The 24,383-nt window shown below is 37.9% G+C and overlaps 1 protein-coding gene across 1 annotated transcript in view; it reads left to right on the top strand.

The window, feature by feature from the left end:
* Nucleotides 1-24,383, top strand: part of LOC126095361 (protein unc-13 homolog C) — a 657,358-nt gene that overhangs the window by 283,811 nt on the left and 349,164 nt on the right. Inside the window, exon 10 of the mRNA XM_049910168.1 lies at nucleotides 6,302-6,422. Within this exon, the coding sequence (XP_049766125.1) occupies nucleotides 6,302-6,422 (121 nt within the window). The remainder of the gene's footprint in view (nucleotides 1-6,301; nucleotides 6,423-24,383) is intronic.

The following is a 24,383-nucleotide window of genomic DNA, read 5'->3' as shown; positions in this document are numbered from 1 at the left end:
TGGAAACATTATCGCTAACGGTACCCAGATTCTCTGGAAATACTGAATGGTATTTAGACAAAATTCTCACTAAATCCATTTGCTGTTCAATATTTAACACTTTAGATTCACATACCTTTTTGTGAAAATCGTCTTGTGGACATGCGGTATTAGTTAACTCTATCTCAGGAGACAACTGAGCTGACGCGGTTAATTGTAATCTTTGGCGTTCAGATGTTTGATTATACATATTGCTGTCCATCACAAACTTAATGCAATGTTTATTCTCGGGTTCCCCCACATAAATACAGTTCTCGTCAAAATTTAGTATAACATTGTAATCAGTTAACCAGTCTAAATCAAACAACATGTCTAAAATAGAAAGAAACGTTCCACATGGGAAAAATATATTAAAAACAAAGATTCCATGACTTACCATATGGGAAAGCGCTGGTAGATAGGCACAATAAAAAACACACACACAAAATTTCGAGCAACCGGGGGTTGCGAAAGCTCGAAATTTTGTATGTGTGTTTGTGTGTTTTTTATTGTGCCTACCTACCACTGCTTTCCCGTTTGGTAAGTCAAACAATATGTCTCTATGTATGTCTTCCACTACTAGCAAAGGTTGTTGAAACGTCATATCACTTATATGGCAGTGTGCCAAGGTTTCGTATTTAACAACCTTACTCTTATTTCCAGTTATACCAACTATGTATACCCCAGTTACTGGTAAAACAGGTAAATTACTTTTAGTTTTTAATGTATGAAAGTATTCCTTAGAAATAAGTGATACTTCACTACCAAAATTGATGAATATGTCTACTTTGTGGTTTTCTATATCGCCTGTTATAATAGGTTGTGGTGGTGTAGTTATTTTGTCTGCTTCCTCCAGCAGTAAACACTCCTTGGTAGGTACTTTATGCATAAAGGAAACCTGTACCCTCTTATTTAGGCCTCTCAATGTATTTCGACGACCTGGGCCCCGCCCTGTGACCAGATTGCTCCAGTTTTTCCTCGTGGGTAGCAACCACGGGATGATTTCCAAACATTGGAACTGTGTTACCCCCTGTTCCACAGCTGTTGCTGGGCACGAATTCCTGCGTAGTTACAGGACCAAGGTTGGACGTTAATGGTTTTCGTGAACAAACCCTCTATTTACATTCCTGCTACGTCAGTGGACTCAGACAAGATTGGATTCATAAGGCTTTGACTGGTTATTATGATTCATATTATTCCTTCTAAAATTCAGATTTTCTTGCGCATGCAAGTTCTCGTTCCTGTTTTTATTGATTCCATCGAGTGCATCTACAAAGAATAACAGTTCCTCCACCGTTTTCCACCCACTGCATAGATTATCTTTTCTAGCATAAGTAGGTAGACGTCTTATTAAAATTCTAAATAACCCCTCTTCTTCCATTGGTCGATCTAAATATTTCACCCTTGTCAAATGCCAGTCAAAATACTTGCGCATTGTACCCCAGGCATTACTATAGTATTTAGGATCCCACAAATCTGAGATCAACTTCTCTTGTGCACTTGAAGACCAATATTTTTCCTTAAACTTTCTCTGAAAATCTTCCCAGGATGTGAAGTTTTCAATATTTACTGTGCCCCATTCTGAAGCTTCACCCTCCAAATAACCTACCACAAACTCTATTTTCTTAGCATCCTCCCAACTTTTAGGTAATGCTTGGTTAAACCATTTTAAGAAATGGGTGGAGTGTACCTCCCCATCTGGTTTGAATTTAGGAAACTGTCTCGAAAAGCCTGAATTTGATCCCCATTGCAAATCAGTTATGATGTCCTTATTTAATATAATACTTTGGGAGACTGTACCTTTCTCTAGTTTCTACTGCATAAGCTTGAACTCTTTCCTCAACATTTCTAAGACTTTCTTGGTGTTATCTAAATCAGAAGTTACAATAGACGAAGAGATATCAGCACTTAGTTTCTCTTCAACCTTTCGTCATATTAATTCTTCTACTTGTTCTTCTAAGCCATTCAAATTTATAAGCTCTGCAGTCATTAACTTTTCTTTGAAGTTCTGTTCTATGGTGATTTGACCACTGAAATTTGCGCCTGTACTAGGGGGAGCAACTTATCTTGTTTCTGGACATTGATTTTTAGCGTAGTTAATTCTCGTTCGACCACATCAAATGTAACATTACATACATTTTTCAAAGAGTCGTATTTTTTGTTAAATTGTGTTCCCAAATTACCACATTTACAGTCTACATCATATTCTAATTTTTGAACTAACTCTTTTAGATGAGCTTCATTTCTTTGTTCAAAATCCTTAAATAAAATATTTGTCTGTTCACTCAGGGAATCAGAAAATTCTTTTTTCCATTCTTGCATCTGATTACTAGGGATATTAACTTGAGCCTCTAGTTTTGTGTTTTGCAAATCTAACTTAGAGTTTAATTCTGCCTTCAGTTCATCCTGTTTTGTGTTCTGAGATTCAAACTGTGCTTTGATAAACCTTCGCCTAAATCTGGCCCCTGTTTTTAAATTCCCGTAGCCCCAACAGACTCTATGGATTGATGTTATTTTTCCATTGTGTTTTGTTTTGCCTTTAATCTAGTTATCATTAAAAGTACACTCGCTTATTTCCACAACCTTCCAAACTTCACAAACAATCAAAGGTCAGTAGTAGCTCACCCGGTGTCGGTGTAACGCGTCGTCGGCACTGGTGTACGGTGGCGTCAGTGTCGATGGACGGCGGCGTCGGCTTAGGTGGATGGCGGTTTCGGCGTAGGTAGACGACGGCTTCAGTTTATGTGGACGGCGGCTTCGGCATTGGTGTGATGCGACATCGGCATTGGTGTATGATGGTGTCAGCATTGGTGTACGGCGGTGTCAGCATTTGTAGATTGCGGCGTCGGCGATTTGAGACTAACTGCAGTGTTGTGTGATTTTCTTGATTCCCTTAATCATTTCACCATTTATCAACACAATATTTCTGGATAAGTATTGTGGAATTGCTCTTCAGCCTCGCTGTTATCGGTTGCTATGGCAACTCCCAACTGTTTTTTTTTTCTTTTTCTTATAACTTCTTTAATATTTCCCCTTTTTTCTCAGGTCCTTTCTTTACAGTCGCCACGTTCTTGCAGTGGCCCGGTGTAATGTTAAGCTCTCTCTATACAGCTTAAACATTTTTGTGGACTTGGTTGTTGAAGAAAGCTGGTTCTGCTTTCTTGCAGCGCCGATGTCTTCTGCTAGCACAGGACGCTTCTCCGAAGATTTCACTGCTAGGAAGGGGAAATTTTCACTCTCTCATTCTCTCTCTCTCTCTCTTCTTATTTAAAAAATACACTACTCTTGGAATATCATTCAATGCACCAGAACATATTTATTTCCACTTTGTACAAAAAAACAACTAAACTTCATGACATAAGCCCACACATTACCAGGCACCCAGAATAAGTTAATTACACATTTTTGAACACAATTAATACATAAGCTTTTATCGTGGCTGACTATCCACATCCAGTCCACGTACTCTCAACAGCAGTTCAACGTCTAATAAACAGTCACTATTTCAAGTCTCTCCATTTGTTTTTTAACAATACAATGCTACATTACTCTTTGCAGCTGGCCACGGAGTTTCTGGGGCGTATTTGCTTATTCTTGACAGCTGGCGCTGAACACTTGCCAGTGCTGACGAATTATCTCCCTTCCAGTTTCGCCTGCACAAACAATAAATGAGTGCAGTATCCCATGCTCATCCTTACGCCCTGCTTTAAAATAACGTGTGTTCAAAATGGATGGAACACAAGTGTCTCCAGACTTTCGTAAAATTCTCAGGGCACTATAATAGCATACCCCTTTTTGTGCTAAAGGCAACTGGCATTGTAATTGTGTACATCACTGTTCCTTTCATACTGCAGTGGATTATTTACAACAAACTTCATGAGGGAATAAATGTACTGTGAAGCAGTAGTCAAAATGCCCAACTCCATGAACAGATATCTACAAGATGATCATGGGTGAGTACCACATATTTTTCTTACAGTACATTTTTGAGCAAAGAATGCTTTCTTTCTTAAAGATGAGTTACCCTGAAACATTATTCCATTAGACATTAATGAATGGCAATATGCAAAACAAATCAAATTACTGATTTATCTCTCCCCATTACTTGAAATGATTCTGTGTGCAAATGTGGTTGAAGTAAGTTGTTTTAGGACTTTCCAAATGTAATGTTAGAAAAGTTGGTATCACATGAATTGGTATTGGATCCATGCTGGTAGGTAGGGAGGAGGTCATTCTCTTTGAGATACTTCATTACATTTGAACTCAGAATATGTTCTAAGATTTTGGATGACAGTTTTGCAGATCACTTCCACTACCGCTCTTGTAGATGTATGTGACCTGTGCTTTATTCCAACTTCTGGACACATTTTTTTCTCAACAGATATACAGTATATTATGGATCAAGGAGAGGCTAAGTCAACCATGAATTCTGTATTATATGTTTTAGGGATTCCATTGAATCCTGGCACATTCTACAAGTTCAGTTATTTTAACTTTTAACTGTTTCTCAATGCCACTGATACTAATATCCAATGTTTAATCTGTAAAAAAAAAGCTTCTGGTACTGTGATCTTCTGCAGTTTTTTTTTTAATTTATACATCCTAAAACTGTATTTTAATGGATTTCTGAGCACTTGAAAACTGTGAATACAATAGTTTTGCCTCAACCACAGTAAAAGTTATCATACAATATCTCAAAATCTTTGGTTCTGATTTTTTTATGGCAGAGGTACCAGTACAGGGTACAGATGCAATCTGGCACTGATCGAGCATTGCTAATATCTGCATCACTCATTTTTCAATGGTGTGAGAATTAACCTGTGGCAATGTTTCTTGGTCTTATTTTGTAAAGGAACATTTGAAAGTAAAGTTAGCATTTCTACTTTCATAAAGTTATTTGAGGCTCTCACAACCACTTCTTGATATTTTGCCTGTTGCATTCATGTCAGAATATTCAGTTGACAGTTGTTTAGTGGTTTCTCTGATGTTTCATCAGCATTGTCAAAGATTCATCCTCCATTACTGGTGGTGGACTAAAGTCAAACCCATAGCTAGAAGTTATATGTACTTGATGTGCCAACATCTCAGGACCTTTCTGTGATCATTACTGTTATAGTATCCGCTTTGCTTCTTGCAACAGTCATTTCCTAAACCAGGGGAATCCAGTATCTGTTTGTCTCAATAGCTTGTATATTATAAATTATTAGCCATGACAATTTGTCATTGAAACAAGAGAAAAGTATTCCTGTGATGCCACTATACTGCACAGAACTAAAATGTATTAATAAGGTACTAAGCCAATAGTTTCATTTACTTTGGTCAGGTCATTTCCCTAAAATGCTTAAGACAAATGCCATGATGGTTTCTCTGAAAATGACCTTATCATCAGTGATACATAAAACCCATAAAATTTCTTTTGTTCTTTGGTCACATCCAATAAATGAGGCTGACAAGTAAAATCTTCCTCCACTTCTTCCCAGAATAACTTATATTGTCAAACCAGCTAACATAGTATGCCTCTTTTGTCCATGAGGCCCAAGTCATTCTCCCCTTCCAATGACATTTAGCTATGTGCCTGACACCATTACAAAACTTGCCTGATATAACCTGCCATTACCGTATATTTCAAACATATCACTGCTAAAACATACATAATCTAGGTAAGAGAAGACTGTGAATGTATCTACTTCTTTTTTGAATTTCTCAGTTATGTTGTTTGACTAATGAAAAGTTTTGTAATCAATGAATCTAGGACATTTTTAAGTTTGTGCTGAAAAATAATTATTGATTCTTTTATGTTTGTGTGTTCAGTTTTATTATTTTATATTATTTCAGGTTTTGTATGGTTTTGCTTAAGTCTCATATTTTGTAAGTTTGACATAATAAAAAATAATAATTTGTACTGGAAATACTATATACATATTTTTAGCTATGCATGTAATTTGTTTTTACATTTGTATCTTCTCTTTAGCATAAATGTTCTAGTTGTCCCATATATTTTGTCTTTTGTTTGGTTGGATGGTGAGCAGTATGTGAATCATACTGTGGTCTCATGTAGGTGTGGTAACAAAACAAACATATACAGGATGAAAGTTATTCAATAATGACTGCTTCACAATATTTGACTAGCTCCTTTACCAATTTCAAAGTTATTTTATTCAAACAAAAGAGTAAGTATGTTGTATATTTAGTAATTGCTAAATACATAGAATTAATATGTATCAGCATTTTTTCACAAGCAAATTTATCTGAATAAATATTAACCTTTCTTATTATTACACAGGGGCTGCTGAGAAGAGTTCAAAACATGGAGCTGAAGACAAAGCAAATAGTATCATCACTGCCATGAAAGAACGTATGAAGCAGAGAGAACGAGAGAAGCCGGAAATATTTGAACTTATCAGGTAGGAGAGACATCTTATTGGAGCACAGAGAATTTCCTTTTGGTATAAAAAGTTAATTACATTTTGTTAATCTGGTGTTATAAGTAACTCACAATATTGGCAATAATAAATCATTCTGTAAGTGCTTACTGCAGTTATAATGAAGAAAATTGCTACTTGAAGATATACAGCAACCATTGATTTTTTTATGTAGCCTTATTTGTGCTGAGATATGTTTTGGGTTTTCACTCATCTTCAGTTGGTTTAGTACATATTTTCATCAGTGTCATATTTTTGTTGGTTACATCTTAAATGCTTCAGCTGCCGTGTGCAAAGTATGAATTTCTTTAGCTACCACATTTCCCAAGATGTATTTTATTTTAATTAGTACTTAGATGCAATTACTTTTATTCCGTAACTTCACTGAATCAGCATCACATTCACTATGTGCCCAACTTACGTGTTTGTTTACATCAGCAAATACACCCAGAATCAAGCTTCAATTTTCTTATACCTTAAAAAAGTGAATTATGTTAATAGGCTTTATATTGATTATGACAAGGTTCCATACTCCCCTACCAACCTTAAATACTTGCCTCTATGTCACTGAAAAAATGAATAATGTCGTATATCCTAGCGTAACATACAATGTGTATATTGTAAGGAGGTGTGCTAGGGTTTTTTCTCCCAGCTGGAATTTCTTTTCCAGATTAATGCTATAACAATGACTGTGCCAGTAACTAACAGATAGTTATCTAACTAGTGGTGTAGTGACTATCTGGCATCAACAAAATGATAACTAAAATTAGCATGAATGTTACAAAAGTAATATGTCATATTGTACATATAAAAAGTAAAACCACACACTTACAAGAAGAAATGTACTGTAGTAGTGAATCCAGCATTGATTCAGAATTGCTTAATATCCATGCAAATATGATATATGTCCCAATCTGAGGTATCCCTGGCAATTGTGTCAATGTGCAAATTCCTGCTAGTTGTGACTTCAGCCACTTTGAAGGCGTGGTACTCAATAGTACAATTAATTGTATAGAATGTGAACAAAAAAGAATCCTTTTTTTGTAAATAATGCTATTACAAAGCTTCAGAATGTACAACATTTTTTGTTTTTGGGATAGTGTGTGGTAAAGAGTATGAACTGGTTTTCTAAACTACCAGTAAAAGCACCAATACAATTGGCCTTGTAAAAACACTCTTAATGGCAATCAATTTCAATGTATTTGAATGCTGTACTGTGAGCCATCTTTATAGTTACTGCAAATGAAACCTTTATTTGCTTAAATTGAATGGTTAAATCACTTGAGGTATGAGAGAGACCTCTCCAGCTTGTGAATCTTTGGGGATAGTAGTTTCAGTGACTTTATTTTGCGTAGTTTTAATCTGCAAATGGACGGCATTAAAAATTTTGTATGATTAAAATTGCGTAGTATTATTCTAATCATAAGCTGAAAAGCCATAGTTACAAGTTTCCTAATATTGAATGAAAACAATCAGTATATGAGAATATCATGTAACTGGGTAGATAAAAAGCCTACTCACCAAGCAGTGATAGAACACACACACACAAAATGTTATAATAAGGCAAGCTTTCAGAGCCAGTGGCTTCTTCTTCAGACAGAAGTGTTGAAGGGGAAGGAAGAGAGGTGAAAGGAAAGGACTGGAGAGTTCTAGGAGCAGGGATAGATTTCGGAAAAGTGACGCAGAACCACGGGTCAGGGCAGACTTACCGGACGGGATGATAAGGAAAGACTGATTGTCGCGGACTGCACAGGATAATCTTAAAGCTCTTAGGTTTTCAAATATCATCTGGTGCAGTCCCCAACAATCAGTCTTTCTGTCCAGTAAGTCTATCTATCCAATTACATTATATTTTCATATAGTAATTGTTTTCATTGAATATTAGAAAAGTTATAACTGTGGCTTTTTGGCTTATGATTAGAATAACACTATGCAATATGAATCATACAAAATTTTTAATGCTGTCCATTTGCAGATTAAAACAATGCCAAATAATGTTATTGAAACTGCTATCCCCACAGATCCACTAGTTGGAGAGGTCTCTCTCATACTTTGTATATGAATGGTACCAAGTGATTTAACTATGCAATTTAAGCAAATAAAGGTTTCATTTGCTGTAACTATAAAGATGGCTCATGATACGGCATTCAAATTGGAATTGATTGGCATTCATCCTTTTGCCTGAAGAAGGTGCTTGCCTAATTATAACCTTCTTTTATGTATGTGTTCTGCTGCCGGTTGCTGAGTATGTTTTTTATCTATCCAGTTACATTATATTTCATAATATTCGGGTTTTCTGTTAAAGCCACTTATGAGGAAGAAAGTAAAACAGCACATTGTTTTGTATAAAATTTTTGTTTTAAGTTCTGTACACGAAGAAACAATATATAAGGGAGAAACAATTTTTCTAACGGTTTGAATGCACTCCTGTTGTAGTTAAAACTGATTGTGAGAAAGAAAACAAATATCGTTAATATATACAATATTTGCTTAGAATTATATACATGGAGGAACAGTATATATCAGAGAAACAGTTTGTGCAATGATTCAAAGGACCTGCTATCATAATTAAAACTGAATATGAGAAAAACAATGAAACTACTAATTTTCACGACACAACATGACTTCTTTTTGGTGCTACCCACGCAGGGTGCAAAAAAAGTCAGTTAGCCCAAAATGCAGTGCAATGTTTTGTGGTTTCAGTGGTTTATACAGAGTTGTTTGCTATACCATAGTTATTGAAAGTGTCGTCCATTGTTTTCTAGACACTTAACACATTGTTTAAACACTGATTTACATATATTGTCACATAACTCCCCATTATTACCAAAAATGTTTCCAAATTATTTTTCAGTGAAATCCCTTAAGTGCTTAATGGTTTTGTAGCGAAAATATTGTCTTTCAAAACCCTTACATTGAAAAATCAAATCATGTTAGCTCTGGTGATGTTGGAAGCTATTCAGTTTTACTCCATATTCCTATTCCATCTTGAAAATCGTCAACCAAAAGTGCACAGATGTGTAATCTATAGTATTGTGGAGAACTGTCTTGCTGCAAAATGAAGTTGTTTCACACAGCTTCAGATACAGGGGTATTCCATAATTCAGTAATAGCTTCACTTAACATTTCATGACACATCAAAAAAATAAGGCCATATCACTATTTTGCTGCATTCGCTTCATCAGACCAAAGGATTGTTTTTTTAAAAGTTAGAATCACTTTCACTGTGGCCTACATTCTACTTAAAGAATTCACGTCTTTGATCAGTATCATTCATGTTTAGGGTGTGTGATAATGTAGACTTATAAGGCTTCAGGTGTAATGTTTTAACATTCTACTTAAATCTCTGTCAGAAAATTATAGTCCCGTAGAAGCTCTTCTTGCAGATTTCTTGAGTGATTGAATGAATGCCTGTGCAACAAGCAGCCACTGCATGGTAAGTCAGCTATAGAATCTGTAACATTGAACCTTTGATTTAATTTGTTGTTAACATGACTGCATGATTACTGTGTATGCGGGAACTTTTCAATGAAGGATTGTATTACATCTTCATAATTTTGATAAAATTTCCACCACATCTGTAAAGCAAACAACCGCTGTTATGTAGACAATTTTTCTCTTCACAATTGTAGTAACACGATTCACGTTTCCGTCGCACTTCACATAGTGTAGACCGGGAACTATCTGCTAGGGATGCCCGATGTGAACTCAACTGGGCACAGCCCTTACTGCCTGAGTTGTTGTTGTTCCGCTGGCAGAGGGCACAGCCGAATTCTCGTGTGCCCTCTGCTGGACGGAACTTTACTAGCGGCAACTACTGTCCATGAAGCGCCATGCCGATGTGCGCCTCCCGCGATCTTTCTGGTGGCTACTGCAATCCTCTTCCTTCAGGGGTCAAAGCCACTGTGATCCACAGTGTTGGAAGGTGGAGCGGTGTGCAGTAACGATGGCCTCCACGTCCATTGGAAGGCTAGAGTCGGGGGGATCTGCCAACCCTCGAGCCTGAACCTTCGAATACGGTTGGAAGTTGTCCCACCACTGGAGCCTGGGACTGAACGGGCGACAAGCCGTCAAACTCCAGATCCTGGTCCACCTCAAAAGGGGCAAGACCCAGTGGCAGGGATGATGGGGAAGGGACGGCCACAGGTGGACCAGCCTTCTGAGAAACCAGGCCAGCGAGGGGGGCCTACTCTCGCCGGGGCATTTCAAATGATGGCGATGCCAGTGCTGGAGCTACTGGAGGCTGCCAAGGCTGAGAACCATCGCAGTGTGGCGGAGTCACAGGTGGGTGGGGTGGTAGCATCCCCTGAGAAAACAACATGGGTGCCGGCAATGGGGAAGCCGGCGCCCGAGGGGTCGGAGGGTGGGTGCCCAAACGTCGACGTAGCTGATTTTGGTGACAACGTACCTCCTGGTCCCCCATCTGCAAGGTATAGAGCCAGCAGTGATTGTGGCGCAGGACCACTGCCGGTATCCAATGTGGTTTGCGACCAAACCCACGTGCCCAGACCGATATACCCGGTGGAAAGCTGAGTATCCCATTCTGTGAAGACTGGCAAGGACCAGGCCAGAGGAGGTGCAGCAGAGTCCTAGGTTGATGCCCGTGGAGGAGCTCTGCGGGGCTGCATTCTCCCATCGGTGTGGTCAAGTATGCCATCAGGAAAAACGTCAACGCCTCTCCGCAGGAAATTTGTGCACATACTTTTTCATCTGGATCTTAAATGTGCGCACCATGCGCTTGGCTTCCCCATTCAATTGTCGAAGAAAGGAGGGGAGCAAATGTGCCAAATAACAAAGTGCCTACAAAAATCCTGGAAGGTCTGCGAAATAAACTGAGGTCTATTGTCCGATACCAGGGTGACTGGAAGACCTTCCACAGAAAAGATTTTCGCTAGTGCCTGGATTGCAACTTCTGAAGTGGTTGAGGAGCACCAAACCACATATGGGAATTGGGAATAAGCATCAATGACAATGAGCCAAAATCCATTGAGAAACGGGCCCACAAAATCTATGTGACCACGTTCCCATACCTGGGTTGCAGGTGGCCATGAAGAGAACGCTGACCTGGGAGAACCTGTTGTCTCACACATTAGGAACAGGCGGCCACCAAGTGCTCAATTTCTCTGTCAATACCAGCCCAGTACACATGTCTGTGAAACAAGGTTTTAGTTCGGGAAACACCCCAGTGTCCCTCATGTAATAACATGAGGACCTCCCGTCACAAACTTGCAGGAACAACCACGCGAAAAGCTGTATCATCGGTAGCCAGAAGGAGAACTCCTTCCAAGACTGAGAGGTGGTCTCGTAGAACAAAATAATTATGAAGAGGGTCCGAGACCCGGCCTGGAGGTCAGGACGACCACCCCTGCTGAACGAGGCGAACTACTAGCTGTTTCCCTGGCGACGCAAGAGCTAGTGATCGGGAAGCCATCAACCGCATGGCGGGATGCCACATCGAAAACACATAATCTCCTCCTGATCAAACTGAGGATCCGGGCCCACCGGAAGACAGGAAAGAGCGTTGGCATTGGCATGCTGTCCAGTAGGCTAAAAATGAATATCATAATGGTACTTAGAGAGGAACAAGGCCCAGCACTGCAGTCTGTGGGCTGCCCTATCTGAAATCTGAGAGGCGGGACCAAATAACAATATTAATGGCTTATAGTCAGTGATTAAATGAAACTTCGTGCCATACAAGAAAGGGTGAAACTTGGTAACAGCGTAGACAATGGCCAAAGCCTCTTTTTCCACCTGGGAGTAATGGGCCTTCATGGGACTAGGAGTTTTAGACGCAAATGCCAGGAAACTGCTGCGCCCATATCTACTTGCAGTTGTAATTGGCGTGACCGAACCGACGCCTCGATAAAGAGTTTGTGTGCTGATGCGACGGGAGCCTGTATTATATCTCTTAAAAAAAGTAATGTAACTGTTTATTTAGAGGAAACACTCTCCTAGTAAATTTGTTTGTCCTTTGATTTATCGTGATCTGTTACTGATTTTTGGTGGAGTTAGTTTTTACTTTTAGCTTTCAAAAAAATACAAAAGAGATATAATAAGCAAAATAATGAATTTCGTAGGTTGCCAATTATGTATTATATCTGGTTTTATCGAGCGCCAGGCTCCCTAGAAATTACTGTAAATGCAATAGCGTAGTATTACTCAGTTACAGTTCACTATCATAGAAAATAGACAAGTTTTAATAAAATTATTTCACTGGATTACTTCAATTAATGTCACTGAATATTTTTACATAATTTCTTCTGCTCCAGGTATCAGATATTATGCTGTGAAAAAATATTTTTAAATGTACCGCGTAATGGCGGCTAATTTTTAACCATCAGAGATCACTGTTACTCGCTCCGCAGCAGCTGGAAACATGCTAAATAATTTTCATTACATATTCTTTCCATATGATAAATGTGGCGTAGGTTCTTGAAATAACACACGGAGATCACTTTAAAGTAATATATTCTTACTAGGACACTGTTTACACCATTAAATATTTGCAATTACGTTACGACAGAAACAAATGCTAGCGCAGCACAATAGCTTGCATACCTTATTCCAGCTAACACCAGAACGAACAGAACAAAACAGACTAGACAGAATAATGAACACTGCATTGTGTTTTATACTCTTACAGAGATGATAATACTTCTTTTAATTACTTACACATTATAATCTCATACACTAAATATAATGTCTTTTCTGCATCTATCGATCTATATTGTATATTTTTACAGTTAGTGTTATTGCCTTTCGATGTTTGCAGTTCATTTTTGGTCACATACAGTCATTTTTATTTAGTTTCACCTCAATAAGGGTGAATATTGCAAAAGGGACACTACACCTGGCCCAATGAAACTTCCTGAATGTCAATGTCCATGTCCTCTGTACCTGCTTCCTTCGATTCTTTTGAGGCTGAGCGGCAAACTTTAGCAATGTGGCCTTTTTTATTACATTTGCGACAAACGGCCCAACGCTGGGGGCACTCTGACTGATCATGATGTATATAGCACTTGTTTCATGGTGGCCATGAGCTCCGTCTGCTGCTCAACTAAAACCCGCACTAAATCCTCCATGCCGTGGATAAGCTGCGAAACCGGAACAATGATGCAACATGTGAAAGAACGACTCTACTCGTCGCCAATTGTGTAGTAACATGATACATGTTTCCGTTGCACATCACATAGTGTAGACCAGGAACTGTCTGTTAGGCATGCCCAATGTGAACTCAACTGGGCACGGCCCATGCTGCCTGAGTTGTTGTTCTGCCGGCAGAGGGCACGGCCAAATTCTCATATGCCCTCTGGTGGATGGAACTTTACTTGCAACTACTGTCCGTGATGTGCCGTGTCGATGTGTGCCTCCCGCAATCTTTCTGGTGGCTACTGCAATAATTATCACAGTTCGTGCTTGCAGTGAATGCACAAATTATGTCATGGATCCGATATTCACTTGTGAAATAACAGACCAGTTCTGCCATCACTCTTTTAAGAAATTTTTCTGTGCACAGGTTCTGCGATTTTTCAATGTGAAGAGTGTTAATTAACTACCTGCCTAAAATTTCACCATTGACAAAAATGGCCAGTTGTTAACTGCCTTAACCTTTCTTCTAGTGTAGATTATCTTTGTAACAGTCACATTAATCCAGTTGTAATTCTACTAGTTAAGTAAGCATTTATGTTATTGCTAACACAGTCACTTTTGTATCATAAATTTAGAAGTAAGTCTACTTTTAAAATAAGCTACCACTTCTCACTGAAGTACATATGTTATACATTAATCAAGGAATATAAAACTATTATTTGTTTCAGTTATACAGAGGCATGTATCAGCTTTTAAGCTTCCAATATTAAATCTGTAAAAGCAATTGACTTCAGACGTAATTTCTGAATGGTATAAGAAAATTGTAACTTGACTTCAGATGTATTTACCAATTTTAAGACACACACAAGTCAGCCGTACAGCAAATTCTGGATTGCATCAGTGCATCACTGCAGTTGAAAATTTATGTGCTACACATATAAATGTGAAACAAGGAGCTATAGTTACAGAATAAAAGTAGGTGCACCTACAATTAGTTAAGTGTAAATATACAACTTGGGAAATGAGGTAGCTAAAAAATCTTGATTTGGCACAGTGCAGCTGCAATTTTAGTCAATGCAGTCAACAAAGACATGGTATTAATGTAGATATAAATGCATTATACCAATTTATGGTGTTGGGCAAATGCTCAAAACATGTTGTGGTGTAAATAAAGCCCTATAAAGAAAATGGCTTCCTGCTGTATTTGTACAAGTTATTAATTCAAACCATATAGTTCAACCAACACTGTCACAAAAAAAAAAGTATGTTGGAGAAAATATCTCACATGTATGAATAGCAACTGTCATTAAGCTTGGGATCATTGTCCAGTTAAAAGCTCCGTTTATTAACACTTACTGGGTATATTATATCTATGGCTCAGATTTTAGGTACACTAAACAACTAATGTTTCAATTGAATTGTATTCTCGAGGAAGGAAAGACAAATTTCAATGTTTTTGATGTTTAGAATGCATTGATATAACAACAGGATACAGAGAGATAGAATATATCTTATTGGTTTTCAGAGTCCTTATTTTTATCAAAAGCAACATCCCCTTGAGAAATCTGTAAAATTACGAGGAGAGGGAATGACTGGTTAGTATTCACAAGTATCTCAAGTGGTGTAATTCCAGTTTTCTGTTAGATACATTTAAAAGTACAGAGAGGAAAAAAAGTCCTGACTTTTGTAAATGAAAGCAAGTGGGGTAGGTTTTTGAAGGGCAAGTCTCTCAGACCCCGGGTTGGGAGAGCAAGGGCAGACATAGATCTTTGTTTCCCCTTGTCCTCACAGTGGGTGGGTTGTTCTCAATCTACAGGTCCAAATAAACTGCCCATTTCCACATTTTCTTCCAAAGGAAGTCACTAACAGGTCCAAAACTTACAAATTTTCTATTTTTAAATTTGTCTGTTGGAAGTATTGAAATGTTGGCTCCAGAGGTAAATACTGGCTAGTCATTCTGCCTCTTAATAATTTTGCAGAATATTTGTTTTATGCTTCCTATTTTCTTGCTTATGCTGCATAGAATAAACCCTTGTATCCAGTAATGTTGACTGTGAGAAACTGTTGACAGAAATTTGAAATCATTGTGATATGATATTTTACTAACACGAGTGTAAGTGACAAGATGACTGCAACACCACAACTTAAGTCATTGTGGCACTATATTTTATTAATATGTGTGTGAGTTATACAAGATGACTACGTAGCACTAAGAGCCATAGCAGTATATACAGGGTTCCCATTTATCTTGACCACACTAAATAACTGTTTGTCCAGATGAAAATTACAAAATGTTTCATGCAAGTGTTCTTTAGCCATCAGCGGGACATCAATTGGCATGATTGCCTTCATTGTAGCTTTGTTTTTTACAAAGATATGAACAGCGGTATGACTTTTTTAAATGGATCCCAATATTTTTTATTCGGTAATTCATTTCCTCTCCTAAAGACCTATTCAAATATGTATCACAGTGTACCATTCACTGAAACACTTAGTTATTAATTACATAACACATCATTGACTTTGCGCCCGTGATCAAAAACTCGTCCACTTGCTGGAGTTGTCAGAAAACAAATGAAAACCAAGTAGAAATGTAACACACAACTGACTTTGATTCTCCTGTACCATTACCCAGGAGTAGAACATTCAAACATTCAAAGGTACTCAAAATGGTGACCCTGGACACCGATACACTGGTGCACTCGTTGAATGAAAGAATTATTTACTGCTTCCAGTGTTGCCTGCTGAAGAGAATTACAAGCAAGCATTTTACATTCCTGCATGTCCTCTGGAGTTGTTGGAATATCATGATAGACAACGTCTTTAATGCATCCCCAAACAAAAAGTCCAGAGGATTTAAATCAGGAGACCAATCAGGCCAAGTAACTGTTCCTCCTTGACCAATCCATCTGGCACAATACCTTCAGTTCAGAACACGATGTGCGTGCAAGGCATAATGTGCTAGACATTCATCGTGTTGTTACCACATAAGCATTTTGGTTCTTAGCGGCACTTCATTCAGAAGAGGGGGAAGAATTCATCTGAGGAAGTTGGCATATGCTGTGGCATTTAGACTACCATTCATGAAATAAGGGCCAGTAATTGTAGTACCAAGCATCCCCAACCAGATGTTAACTCTCCATTGACACTGATGTTGCACCTGTCAAAGCCATCGTGGGTTGTTGCTGGACCAATAATGCATGTTTCTCGTATTTACCTGTCCTTTGTTTGAGAAGGAACATTTATCAGTAAATAGGACATTGGAGAAGAAGTTCGGGTTGGCGAGGATTTGCTGCTGGGCCCACTGACAGAACTGTACATGACTCTGGAAATAATTCCCACGTAATTCTTTATGTAGGTATACATGGTAAGGATGGAACCAGTGTAAGAACACGTACACTGGTTTTAGGAATTCGAATATCGTGTTCAATCTGCTGTGTGCTCACATGTGGATTCATAGCAGTGGAAGGGAGAACAGTAACTTCGGCAGCTTCATCTCTGAGAGTGCTGTGTCGATTGCAATGTCGTGGATTGAAACTTCCCATTTCATGAAGCGTCACAACGAGATGAGTAAAAATATGTCTGGAAGGTGGGTTCTTGTCTGGATATCGCTCTCTGTACAGTCCCACTCCCTGCGTAGCATTTCGCCTACCTTCAACAAAAACAACAATAAAAGAAAAATTATGTCGATGCAGTTTGTAGGAAGGACAGCCTTTACTGTATGCCTACTCTACACAACAGTATTTAAGAGGACTAAACTACTGTTCTAAATGTACCTGTACATAAGAAAACAGCATTGCAATTACTGTTCTGCTAACTTACATTCCCCATAGATGAGCAGCATTTCTACCTTTTCTTCTCACACAACTCTTCAACTGATGATGGTTGATGGAATGATGGGTGTGCATTTTACTTATGTTTACATTTCTCTTCTATCAATGTCAGCACATGGATGTGTTCCGTTACCCGAGTACCTGCGCTAAGCTCTGGGAGTGTCAACATCAATGTTGTGTTATGTAATTAATAACGTTGTGTTTCAGTGAATGGTACACCATGATACATTTTTGAATAGGTCTTTAGGAGAGGAAATTAATTATCGAATAAAAAATACAGGGTTCCATTTAAAAAAGTCATACTGCTGTTCATATCTTTGTAAAAAACAAAGCTGCAATGAAGGCAGTCATGCCAATTGATGTCCCTCTGATGGCTAAAGAACATCTACTTGAAACATTTTGTAATTTTCATCTGGATGGTCAAGATAAATGGGACACCTTGTATATCGTTTTGTGTGGATGAAATTTAACAATATATCAGTCCACCTTCAATTTTTGTGAACTTTCTAATATCATAATTGTTACAAATCTATACAGGCATATGTGTAATTCTTAGAAACAAAGAAGAAAAAAAGGAAAAAATCACTGGAAAATGCCTAACAGAGCTACAAATTTCCTCTGATGTTGAAAAAGAAGTACAGCACAATACTCTGCTTTATCACTGTACTGTGCCACTTTGTTTTGGCTCCTCTAGTGGCATGCTACTGTTCTATGGTACAGGGATGTGTGCCAGGACTGCACACATGAACCTGCATATAATGCAATATTAACTATGTAACCACCCCAGGTCCCCTCCCCCCTAAAAAAAATGGTAATTAAAACTTTATGACGACCCATCATATTAATTTACACACAACAATAATAAAGAAAGCAAACCTTCATCAGTCACAAACCTATTTATTTAATACATTCTTTACTGGAACAGTACAAAATCTTCCCCAACAAATATTCAAAATGAAACTTACATCTACTGAATGCAAAGTAGAAACATTTCCAGGACAATCTTTATTGATAGTGTCATCTGAGTTTAGGTAGCAAAAACCATAAGAAAGATGAAAAGCTGATATTCAGTGATATTATTTATTTATTTTGTTTAGCGTGCAGCATAGTACATCACATGAATTGAATATAAGTCGTCTACAACACAAACATTAAGTATGCATATAAAATGTACAGGTTATATTCAAATAAAAAAAGAATAGATATGAAATTACAAAATATATAAAACCACAAACTATATGAAAAAGCAACTACACCTGAGCCTCCATGTACTACCACTTTTTCGGTAGTATGCAAGAAATTAGGGCAGTGCCCAGTGAAGGCTGTCAGTGGCCAGTCTTCAACTATATATTTAACCATTTCTATAGCAACTCCACAATTGCACTTGGCAGAGGCTATTTCCTCCCTATCTGTACAATGAGTCAGCACATCTACCACCATTTGTTCAATGCTGTACTAGTTCTCATTAGTAATAGAATACTACACATGAACTAGCACAACCTGCACTAGTCAGTCATTGAGATCCCCTAACACGCAGCAGGTTTTGGTAGTATTTAAATAAGTGTGTTAAACAATAACACACTTGAGTCATTACACGTCAAATCAAGACAGGTGCCAACCTGACCTCCTTCGATTTTCATAAAATTTGGTGTGTTCATTGCATGTGATGAGAATGAAAAATATCGTATTACAGAATTTTAGCACAAGTAAAACAAGATTAATGGCAACTTGAACTTCTGAAACTGTGTGGAAAATTTGACAAACACTGTTGGCAGAAATGGCTGTAACATCTGTTCTGATAAATATAGAACGTGAAACAAGTAACTAAAACAAGCTTTTCAATGATAGGTAATTTTGACATATTTAAAAAACGTACACAATTAAGGTTAGTGACCTTGGCCTTTGACCTTGAATATAGTGAAGTGTGTCACTTTCAAAATTGGTGAAAAAAATATTTTGTTCTTCATGTTACATTATACAACACAATAAAAAATCAAACTGAGATGACAATGGGATTTGGAGGTATAAGTTAATATGTACAGCAATATGTTGCATTAATGCAAAATAAATTGTATTCAGACTCTAACAACATCACACAAAGCACTGAAAAACATGTTTATTGTTAAAAAGTGGTGTTATAACATAGCACAATAACTTACTACAGACAACAGGCCAATAGCAAGCATTTATAATGTGCAAGGTCACGCACTATAACGTCTGACCTTCAGTTATGCAAAATATGATACAGCCATCACAGCCGAACACAGGGAGGCATGGTGAACAGGTTAAGATTTACAGATACAAATATGTCAAATGTATCATGTAGATTTACTATGTTTCAATACTGGGAAACAACATATAACACTGTTTGTTCATCTTTTCGTGAAAGGAAATACATTCACCCTGTTGCTGTTTTCACATTAACCTTTTTAATAATGTCCTTGCCCACAGTTAAGATGTCAGGTTTCCCAGGGTACACATATGAAGGTGAAGGCCCGTGAAGATTAGGAAGCTAATTGAAACCTCATTGGTGTATTCATTAACCTTCAAAACATAGCCAAGCAATCAGTTACATCCGTACATGCATGCAACAAATGACTTTCATTGGTTCCTAGTTAAAGATTCATTTGTGATTGGAGAAAACTTTCATTTCAATATTGTAATGGCCAGCGAGACTAACACAATGAAACTTGTGTGTACCTGCAATTGTTTAAATTTGTGAAAACTGCTCTTGAAGGAGAGATTCTTCTTCATCGTACCCACTGTTACTTGTATAATGAAAGTGACACACTACAATGTTCTTGGAGCACTACTCAACCGACTGTCTGGGTGTCATTATCTGAGAGTTGTAGATGCATTGCAGACATGGCAGAAAGTTTCTTGACAATACCAGCAATACCATCACAAGGTTCTTTGCCATGTGATGTAGCAAAGATATGTCACTCTGCAGAGACATTGAAATCAATCTAATGAAAGATCCAAATTCATATTAAAACCTTTGAATGCTCCAAATTTTTGGAAGAAGTGTCAGAATTTGCATCTTCTCACTGCTTGTGGTCTTGGTACTGAATTTCTCTTTCAGTTGCATTATCATTTCAGATTCAACATTTGTTTCATAATCCGCATTTTCTTCCACACTTGGTATTTATTTACTTCAGAATACCTCAGACACTTACTTGAACGTTATCTGTGCATACATTTTCTCTCCCAGTATGTTCTTTTTCACTGAAGACTTGCCAAGAGATACAACACTATCATTTAACGCATCTAAAGCTATTTTTGGGGCTATAGATGCATCTGACCCATGTAAGGTGCTATGTGGGTTTGTGGATTCCATTTGTTTCAATGTAGTTGGGTTAGTCACAGGCCTTTGCCCCTCAGTTAGTTTGTTTCTACATTTGTTTATGTATTCTGTACTCTGTCGTTCTGCCACTGATCATGTAAACCATCAACATTTGCGCTTCACATAGATTTTTCTTAAATCTGTTGTGTCCATCTTTTCTGAATTGATTACAGTCTTACATGATCTTCTCAAACTCCAGCTTCAAGGTAGATTTGTGTAATTTCAACACACAACACCTTTTGCAGCAACTATCTGTGTAGCAGCCACACTGCCGTCCAATATTTGATAGCTTGATATTGGCCTACCTACATTGTTACCATGGTGTGCATTGCTATAGCAATGCCTTTTCAACAAAAAACAGGTTTGTGTCATATTTTGGAGTCTCAATACAATTTATTTTGCATTAATACAACACATTACTGAGCCTATTAATTAGTCTCCTAATTCCATTGTCATCCCAACTTTATTTTTTAATATTTTGTATAGTGAAACATGAAGAAGCAAATAATTTTTTTTATCAATTCTAAAGGGGATGTATTTGAGGTATTCAAGGTCAAAGATCATACCTTAATTGTGTAAATTCTTTGAATATGTCAAAATTTCATATTATTGAAAAGTTTGTTTCAAGACCTTTCCAAAATTTTGTGGTTCAGTGTTCTATTTTTATTAGAACAGAAGCTACATCCATTTTTTGTCAGCAATGTTTGCCAAATTTTCCACACATTTTTAAAACCTCGAGTGACCATTACTCTTGCCTCACTTGTGTAAAAATTCTGTAATTTGGTATTTTTCATTCTCTTGTCATGTGCAATGAACACATCAAATTTTATGGAATTTGAAGAGGGGTCAGATTGAAAATTGCACTTTTCTGTATTTATTTGGCATGAAGTGACTCACTTGTGCATCTCTTTTTTAGAAACTGGCTCTTTTTTTAATGTTTGAAAACTGCTAAAGTCATTCCATTTTTCAAAAGGATGTAAAATATAACACAGACAATTATGAGTACATCAATAGTTCCTCCAGTAATTATGTATAAAAAACTAACATCCTCCTTAGTTACAATGGTATACTGTCTGGGTCACAGCATGAATTCAAAGGGTAAGATCAATGTAACAGTAACATACAAATGCCTCTATAGTACACTAAATGTGATGCAGAGTTAATAGTTTATGATAAGAACAAATTTTTAGACTTGTTAAAAGCTTTTGACATTTTTGGTCACAAAAGCCTTCTTGTTAAGATTGAACATGATGACATGCAAGTCCTCTCCAACAAGTGTACCAGTTCTTTCCTTGGTAATCAGGGGCTTATTTTTGAAAGCCCTGATAAAAGACATTCATGGTTTGATGCCCCTTATAAATATGATAAGGAAAGTTCTGGGTGTGTGCTTCCACCTTGCTGATGGCTCCATCCACAGCCCTGTTCCTTTTACACCCAGTAACCATTAGTGGTACCTGCAGTTTTGATATCTGCCATTCCTTCCACACCAAAAATATGTTCTCATATACCCTGGCCAACTGTGGGTGGCGTATCTGTTGTGCTAAGGTCTGTCTTGCTCAGTATGCTGAAGGTCTCATGAGGACCTTCACAGACAGGCACTACCCTCCCCCAACCTAGTAATATGAAAACACCCCTAATCATCCCACCATTCCCAAGAATCAGCTACAAAGGGGCCCCCATCGTGCCACCCAGTATTGCTCTGGACTGGAACAACTGAACCATATTTTTTGCCAGGGCTTTCATTATTTGTCATCTTGTCTGGAAATGTAGGAGAGCCTACCCAAGATTCTTCCCACCACTCCTAAAGTGGTATTCTGTCAACTACCCAACCTACCTTGTCCATCCCTGTGTTAACTGGTCCATCCCTGTTCCACTGCCAGATCCAGTCCCTTGCCACAAGGATCACATCCCTATGGAGAACGAAGGTGCAGGACCTGCCCAGTCCACCCACCCAGCACTTCCTATTCCAATCTTGTCATGAACTTGCTGCCAAACAGTGGCTAAGAATGAAGTTGTATTCAGCTGAAAATAACATGCTTGATTTCAGTGGCTGCTTCACAACCTGCACCATCTGGATCCTCACATCCATCATCAGATTTTATGAACTACACAGATTGGAGTTATCCTTGCAACACATCCTTCACTCCCATAATGCTCTTTGCCTCAGTCTCCATTAACCCACTATCCCCACAGCCCCTATGCAACAGCTTCCCCATCTTCAGTTCTGTCACCTGCTCCCAATCCAGTCTTCATGTCACCTGCTTCATGTGCCACATCTCACTGTCACCAGTCTCAATGTATCATTTGCCTAGCTTGTGCACCTGCCACCCCTCCTTCCCACATTTCTAGTTAACAAACCTACTGTCTCCTTCCAAGACACTAGGAACCCACCTCCAAACCTTCTTCATGCCTCCCACATCTCTCTTCCACCCACCCCACTTGAAACAAGCATCTTTCCTACCTTAAACCACCCACTGAAATGACATACAGGCCTTATGTGTCCAGCCAGCACACTGTAGGGGCAGGTGTGTGTGTGTGTGTGTGTGTGTGTGTGTGTGTGTTTTGCATGCTTGACAAAGGATGTGATTGGATATCACTTAGGTTATCTACATGAAGAATGTTGTCTACTTCTGTTCTGGCAAGCTCTTTTAATAGGAGCTTGAAGTGTTTTTTGTTTTATACATTCTGCTGCTGAAATGTGTTTTTCTTCAATTGATGAGTAACTATTATACTTTGTTTCTTGGAATACCAGCTAACAGAATAATGTGTGCACTTTTATTCTTCCTGTCTTTTTAGATGTTGTGCATCAGCATAAAAGTACTTGCTTGTATGAATAGTGTCATCTCCTTCTTCTTTCTTCTTATAGAAAAAAACAAATTCTTCTAACCTTATAAGTATCTCAGAGCTCTTTTGACATTTTGGTAATTCTTTTTCCTTGGATCTTTTGTGAATCAATTCTCATAACTGAATGTGAATGCAAGATATGGTTTGGTTTTACATGACAAAGAAGTCTTTGTATGGCTTCACAGTAAGAAGAGTAATGTGTCAAGCTTCTTGATTTTCTTTACTTGTCTTCCCCTGTGCAACTAAAGCAGTTTTCATAGCATTGCAGTCAGTCTTCTTGAATTTTTCCAGTACTTTTTTCACATACTGTCTTCAGTATTTGTATCCATAGGTACACAGATTTTCTGCTGAGAGTGTAAACTATTAGGAAGTCCCTCAAAATTTTTTTGATCTTTGAAATACAACTTATGCCTGGATGATGTAACTTCTTGTACCACTCTTGTTTTTCTTCTTCTTTAAGTAATGATTGTGTTCTCTCTTAAATGTTCACTTTATACAAACCATTTCTCGTTTATGGTCTTTTTAAGTTGAGTATTCTGTCTTTATATTTTTGAACAGAATGTGTATGAAACACAACTGTGTACCAACTTTCAGTGATAGCATTCATATACAACAGATCTCTACTCAGTTCAGGAACATACATAACATCCTTGAGAATACAGTTTTCATCCAGAAAAATTCCTGTTGCAACTATCTTCATTAATCCACCTTGTTTGGCAACTTTCACAGAACCATCACAGTCTTTCATATTTTTTACCTTGTTTACTTCATTACATTTATGTCCTGCATATGCAATATCAGTGATCATGACCATTTCTTCTTCCTCATTAGCTT

This window comes from Schistocerca cancellata, chromosome 8 (genome assembly GCF_023864275.1).
Source record: "Schistocerca cancellata isolate TAMUIC-IGC-003103 chromosome 8, iqSchCanc2.1, whole genome shotgun sequence".
In the NCBI taxonomy this organism is placed as follows: Eukaryota; Metazoa; Arthropoda; class Insecta; order Orthoptera; family Acrididae; genus Schistocerca; species Schistocerca cancellata.
The sequence above is the reverse complement of the archived record's forward strand: the minus strand, read 5'-3'. Positions and strand labels throughout refer to the sequence as shown.